Here is a 5,863-nt window from a genome sequence, read left to right as displayed (position 1 = left end):
GGCGACGAGAATTCGCGAGTGTGGGTAGTTTTATTCGCCGATAAACAAAACTAACCCAACATTTCGTCACCCGCGCGGAAGAAAAGAAAGTGGAGTGCGATGGCTAATGACGGTAGTGACTTGAACGGACAAAATGGTGTTGACCCCCCAGGACTATTAAATCAACGGCAGCAGTTGAATCAGCAGATTAATCCCGCACCATCGGCCCACCAGCAGCAGCAATTTTTCGCTCCCGTTGTGACTACACACCAGCAGCAGCAGCAGCCGTTCATTCCCGTTTCTGCAGCTCAGCAGCAGCTGTTTACAAACATTCAGTTTTAAGCTCAAGAGCCTGTTTGGAGCGAAAGAGTCGGTTATCAGTCGTCGATACCGATGTCTGCAAATCGCGAAGGATCCTACTGAGGATCATGTGGCGTTCGCGTGTAGGGTAAACAAGGCTTGCGTAGAATTTGAACTGGGAAAGCTCACGGAAGAACAGTTCAAATGCTTAGTATACTTGTGTGGTATGAAATCGGAGAATGACGTCGAGATTCGTTCGTTACAAAAATTGAGGACAATAACGACGTTACATTGGAGCAGCTCTCCGAGGAGTGTCAACGTCTGTACAACCTTAAACACGACAGTGCGATGATTGAGTCTGCGGCACCATACAACTAAGTGCAAGCGATACAGAAGTTTGGTGGGAAGCGATTAGGTGAGTGTGACCTAGAGTCACCACAACTGTCTTCGAGTGCTACCGGTAGGAAGCCAAGTTATCCTTGTTGGCTTTGCGGTGCATTACATTTCGTCCGAGACTGTAGTTACGACAACCATAAGTGCTCCGATTGCGGCCAAGTCGGACATAGTGAAGGATACTGCGACAGTGCAAAGTCTCGGAAACCTGGAAGCAGACGTAAGAAGCGAGACGTCTCAGCCAAAGTGGTGGTGGTCGACGTATGCAGCGTGGAGCAGCGACACAGATTTGTATCTGTTGGCCTGTCTGGAACGGATATTCGACTTCAACTTGACACTGCATCTGACATCACCGTCATCAGCAGGGAGAGTTGGCAGAAACTCGGTAGTCCTGCGCTTTTGCCAGCAACAGTCAAAGCGAAGACAGCATCTGGTAACATTTTGTCACTCGATGGGGAATTCGAGTGTGACGTCACAATCGGAGAAAGTACACGACGTGATCTGATTCGTGTTACCGAGAAACAACTACATCTACTCGGTTCCGATTTGGTCGAGAGTTTCAACCTTTGGTCCGTGCCCATGGACACCTTCTGTTGTCATGTGTCAGACTCTCCTGCGGCACCCGCTGCACTACAATCGATTTTCCCAAACGTGTTCACCGATCAGCTCGGTTTGTGCAGCAAAACTAAAGTGAAGTTGGAGCTGAAAAAAAGTGTTCGACCCGTCTTCTGCCCTTAGCGCCCGGTTGCGTACGCGATGTATGCCGTTGACCAGGAACTCGACCGACTGGAAAATTTGAATATCATCACCCCAGTCGAATATTCGGAGTGGGCTGCTCCGATCGTTGTCGTCCGTAAAGCCAATGGTTCCATTCGAATTTGTGGAGACTATTCCACGGGGCTTAACGCTGCGCTCCAACCAAATCAGTATCCACTTCCCCTACCGGACGATATCTTCGCCAAGCTGACTAACTGTAAGGTGTTCAGCCAGATCGATTTGTCCGACGCTTTTTTGCAGGTGGAAGTCGACGAACAGTACCGTAAGTTGCTAACCATCAATACGCATCGTGGCCTCTACTCCTACAACCGCCTCCCGCCGGGTGTGAAGATCGCACCTGGTGCCTTCCAGCAGCAAATCGATGCAATGATAGCCGGTCTGCAGTGCACGTGTGGCTACCTCGATTACGTCATCGTCGGCGGAAAAACTGAAGAAGACCACGATCGCAATTTGCGGGCTGTTCTAAAACGAATTCAGGATTTCGGGTTCACCATTCGAGTCGATAAATGCACCTTCCGCAAGCAGCAAGTGCAGTACGTGGGTCATATTGTCGACAGTCGCGGTTTACGTCCAGATCCGGCCAAAATCGAAGTGATATCCAAGCTGCCGCCTCCAACCGATGTATCCGGTGTGCGATCATTTTTTGGGGCTATCAACCACTACGGCAAGTTTGTTCCCAATATGCGCAAGTTACGATATCCGCTGGACAACCTTCTCAAGGACGATGCGAAGTTCCAGTGGACTGATGAGTGCCAGAGAGCGTTCGAGCACTTCAAACAAATACTCTCCTCGGATCTACTTCTCACACATTATGATCCGAAGCGGAAGATCATTGTCTCTACCGACGCTTCTTCCGTTGGGCTCGGGGCAACGATTAGCCACAAGTTCCCCGACGGCACAATCAAAGTCGTCCAACATGCTTCCAGAGCACTCACAAAAGCTGAATAAGGCTACAGCCAACCGGATCGTGAAGGTTTAGCTATCGTCTTCGCCGTCACGAAGTTTCACAAAATGCTCTTCGGACGGCACTTTCGTTTGAAAACCGACCACCAGCCTTTGCTCCGTATCTTTGGTTCTAAAAAGGGAATACCGGTCTACACAGCCTACCGCCTCCAACGATTTGCGCTCAATCTACTGCTCTACGATTTTGACATCGAGTGCGTGCCCACCCACAAGTTCGGCGACGCCAACCGGATCGTGAAGGTTTAGCTATCGTCTTCGCCGTCACGAAGTTTCACAAAATGCTCTTCGGACGGCACTTTCGTTTGAAAACCGACCACCAGCCTTTGCTCCGTATCTTTGGTTCTAAAAAGGGAATACCAGTCTACGTGCCCACCCACAAGTTCGGCGACGCAGACTTACTCTCGAGGTTGATCAACTAGCACGTCAAACCCGATGAGGACTATATCATCGCCAACATCAACCTGGAAGAGGACCTCAGGTCGGTAGTATCTCATACAGTTAAAGTTTTGCCTCTCAATTTCAGAGCCGTCGCACAAAGCACCCAAGCAGACCCACTGCTCCGAAAAGTCTACCATCACATTCAGCACGGTTGGCCGCAATCTGAACATTCAGAATCCGACATCCAGCGATTCCAAGCCAGACAGGAATCACTCTCCGTGGTAGATGGGTTCATCATGTTTGCCGAACGGCTCGTCATCCCGTCGCTCCATCGCAAGCGATGCCTCGAACAGCTTCATTGTGGCCATCCTGGTATGCAGCGTATGAAGGCCCTCGCTCGAAGCTACGTGTATTGGCCCAGTTTGGATGCTGACATCGTCAACTTCGTCAAGGCATGCCAACACTGTGCGGCCGTAGCCAGGTCACCTCCTCACTCTTCACCGGTGCCGTGGCCCAAGCAGACCGCTCCGTGGCAGCGCGTCGTCGTGGATTATGCTGGTCCAATCGAAGGCGAATATTACCTGATCGCCGTCGAATCCTTCTCCAAGTGGCCAGAAATCATCCAAACGTCCCGTATAACCTCGGCGGCAACCATCAGCATTCTCGGTGGGTTGTTTGCTCGGTTGGGTATGCCTGTTATACTAGTCAGCGACAACGGAACCCAATTTACGAGAGCTGAATTCGCAGATTTCTGCGCCTCAAACGGCGTCGAACACCTCACAACTGCTCCGTTTCATCTACAATCAAATAGCCAAGCTGAACGATTTGTTGACACGTTCAAAAGGGCTGTTACAAAGATTCGAGAGGGGAGAGGATCGATACAGCAAGCGTTAGACATATTCCTGTTAACGTAACGAAGTACACCCAACCGGGCATTGCCAGACCAAAAGTTGCCGTCCGAGGTCATGTTTGGTCGCAAAATACGCACCTGTCTCGAGCTGCTACGTCCCCCAGCGGTACGAACTCCAGTGGCACCGTCAGATGACCACACAATGCCGAGGTTCTTCAGCCGGAACGATTCGGTTTACGTTAAGCTTTATGGCCGTAACGGTTGGAAGTGGGCTCCTGGAACAATCATCGAAAAAATAGGAGACGTGATGTATAACGTATGGGTCGATGATCGCCGAATGCTGCGTTCCCATATCAACCAACTCCGAAGTCGCCTAGCTGTTGACTCGATACCAAAGCAACCTACCAATCAAACCACCTCTCGTCAGTATTCGTTACCGCTCGACATTCTGTTGGGTGCCTGGCATCTACCAAATCAATCTTCTGGCACGCCAGCACCGTCCCTTGTTGTGAGCAGATCTGAATTATCACCTGTCTCCAGTCCCGAGCATACCTTGCTAGGTTCAGCGCCGGCGCTTGCGTCGTCTACACCACAGCAGGAAGTCTCGGCTTTCCCATCAACGTCATCGACATCAACAACATCAATATCAACCGAATTCGAATCCGCCATCGAAGTCGAATCCGTGGTAAATCTACCTAGACGTTCTTCACGAACCCGAAGACCGCCGAACAGGTTTGATCCGTACCACCTTTATTAAGAGGGGAGATGTTGAGGACAACGCTATCGCGGTGTATTAATTAGTACCCCGTTCAGCGCTAGGCTCTAACTCGGCTGCATAGCTGTCAATATGTGATGCCTGATAAGCGCATCAATGAAATGTTTTTGTGGTTGTCAGTTTCAGTTTGTTTACGTCCTGTATAAAGTTGTACCGTGCTTTTAATGTGTTCGATAAAATATAGTTTGTTTTAATTGTTATCGTTCGCGTTTTATTCCCCTGATATAGAGACGATCCGTAAGCAAGTGTCGGGGACTTACACGGTACAAAATTTGTCATCTAAAGTTCGAGTTCGATTTCTTAGAATTTTTTAGTTCCTTCTTATATGGGAATTTCATGTGACCGGACGATTAACAGTTTATATTTCCGGAACCATGCATCGGTTGCGAAAATATAAACTACGAAATTTTGTAGCAGGAAAATATACCATTAATTTGAGGCATTTGTGATAATCGGCCAAACCATCACCGAGAAACTGATAATAGCAAAAATAACCCGAGAATAGTGAAAAACTGTATTTCAGCGCAATGAAAACTTGAATTGAATGCCCTATTTATCATACAACTGCGCGCATCAATTAGCAACCATTACCATCCTACCAGCTAAGACTAGAGCACTCTAGTTAGAGTGTGACCAAGAGGCCATGACGTATCCAAACGAACATGAAATTTGACGTATTTCTATTGTGTATACGTCAAATTCCATGTTCGTTTGGATACGTCATGGCCTCTTGGCCACACTCTAACTAGAGTGCTCTAGCTAAGACAAGACAAGACAACTAGTAAGTACAGACACTTTATACACAGACTAGCGAAGTGTCAAAAATTGCAGCCAAACGGACTGTCAAAAAGTGCAGCCAAACGAGCATGAAGGTTTTGAGAGGGGAAGTACTAGAGGAAGCCCATGCAAAGCTTATGGGAGCTTCCGTGATGCCAGTTTACATGCATGGTTGCTAGTTTTACTGTTCTCTCCACAAGTCTGTTATATAAAGTGTCTGTACTAGTAAGCGATTTCTGGAGCGTGGAGCCCAAATGACGTCTACGAATTTGACAAATGGAATACTGTTTTCGTTACCACAGGGCCCATTTCGCAGTGTTGGCATCATGATCAATGCAAGTTGCCTAATAAAATAATTTGAATTCGTTAATTCTGTATCGTAAATATTTAATATATTAAGTAACGCTGAATATTTGAATAAAGTCTCGACATATTGATCATTTGTTTACCATTCATATATTAGTTTCTTTCTGATCGAATACCTGTCAATAGAATTTATATGAATCAAAATCTTTTCGAATTCTTTTGAAGAACATTTGTATTTAAACGTGTATTTGTGACGTTTGCCTGTTAGCGTATTTGACATATTCAAATTTACTATTCTCGTGTATGACTAGAATGTCACTGACCAGTGATTCTGCGTTTATTGTTGTTTTTGCTTGAGGCAGAAA

General features: G+C 47.4%; 3 protein-coding genes across 3 annotated transcripts; all 3 read left to right on the top strand.

The window, feature by feature from the left end:
• Positions 1-1,428: 1,428 nt before the first annotated feature.
• On the top strand, positions 1,429-2,397 carry LOC131687505 (uncharacterized protein K02A2.6-like). The gene has a single exon (XM_058971596.1). It carries the CDS (start codon positions 1,429-1,431, stop codon positions 2,395-2,397), a length of 969 nt encoding a protein of 322 aa, XP_058827579.1.
• Positions 2,398-2,460: 63 nt separating this feature from the next.
• LOC131687504 (uncharacterized protein K02A2.6-like) lies at positions 2,461-3,704 on the top strand. The gene is made up of 3 exons (XM_058971595.1): positions 2,461-2,652; positions 2,832-2,890; positions 2,936-3,704. Exons 1-3 carry the CDS (start codon positions 2,461-2,463, stop codon positions 3,702-3,704), a joined length of 1,020 nt encoding a protein of 339 aa, XP_058827578.1.
• A 51-nt stretch (positions 3,705-3,755) lies between these two features.
• Positions 3,756-4,397, top strand: LOC131687503 (uncharacterized). Its single transcript, XM_058971594.1, has one exon. It carries the CDS (start codon positions 3,756-3,758, stop codon positions 4,395-4,397), a length of 642 nt encoding a protein of 213 aa, XP_058827577.1.
• Positions 4,398-5,863: the final 1,466 nt, after the last annotated feature.

This window comes from Topomyia yanbarensis, chromosome 3 (genome assembly GCF_030247195.1).
Source record: "Topomyia yanbarensis strain Yona2022 chromosome 3, ASM3024719v1, whole genome shotgun sequence".
NCBI lineage: Eukaryota > Metazoa > Arthropoda > Insecta > Diptera > Culicidae > Topomyia > Topomyia yanbarensis.
This window is presented reverse-complemented; position numbering and strand designations above follow the sequence as displayed.

What these genes read in the sequence shown, in the direction of transcription:
- LOC131687505 (XM_058971596.1), top strand. Translation starts at nt 1,429, where the DNA reads ATGTATGCCGTTGACCAGGAACTCGACCGACTGGAAAATTTGAATATC.
- LOC131687504 (XM_058971595.1), top strand. Translation starts at nt 2,461, where the DNA reads ATGCTCTTCGGACGGCACTTTCGTTTGAAAACCGACCACCAGCCTTTG. An exon ending in ACGCCAACCGGATCGTGAAG is followed by an intron (nt 2,653 to 2,831) that starts GTTTAGCTATCG and finishes TTGATCAACTAG; the next exon opens with CACGTCAAACCCGATGAGGA. An exon ending in AACCTGGAAGAGGACCTCAG is followed by an intron (nt 2,891 to 2,935) that starts GTCGGTAGTATC and finishes TCTCAATTTCAG; the next exon opens with AGCCGTCGCACAAAGCACCC.
- LOC131687503 (XM_058971594.1), top strand. Translation starts at nt 3,756, where the DNA reads ATGTTTGGTCGCAAAATACGCACCTGTCTCGAGCTGCTACGTCCCCCA.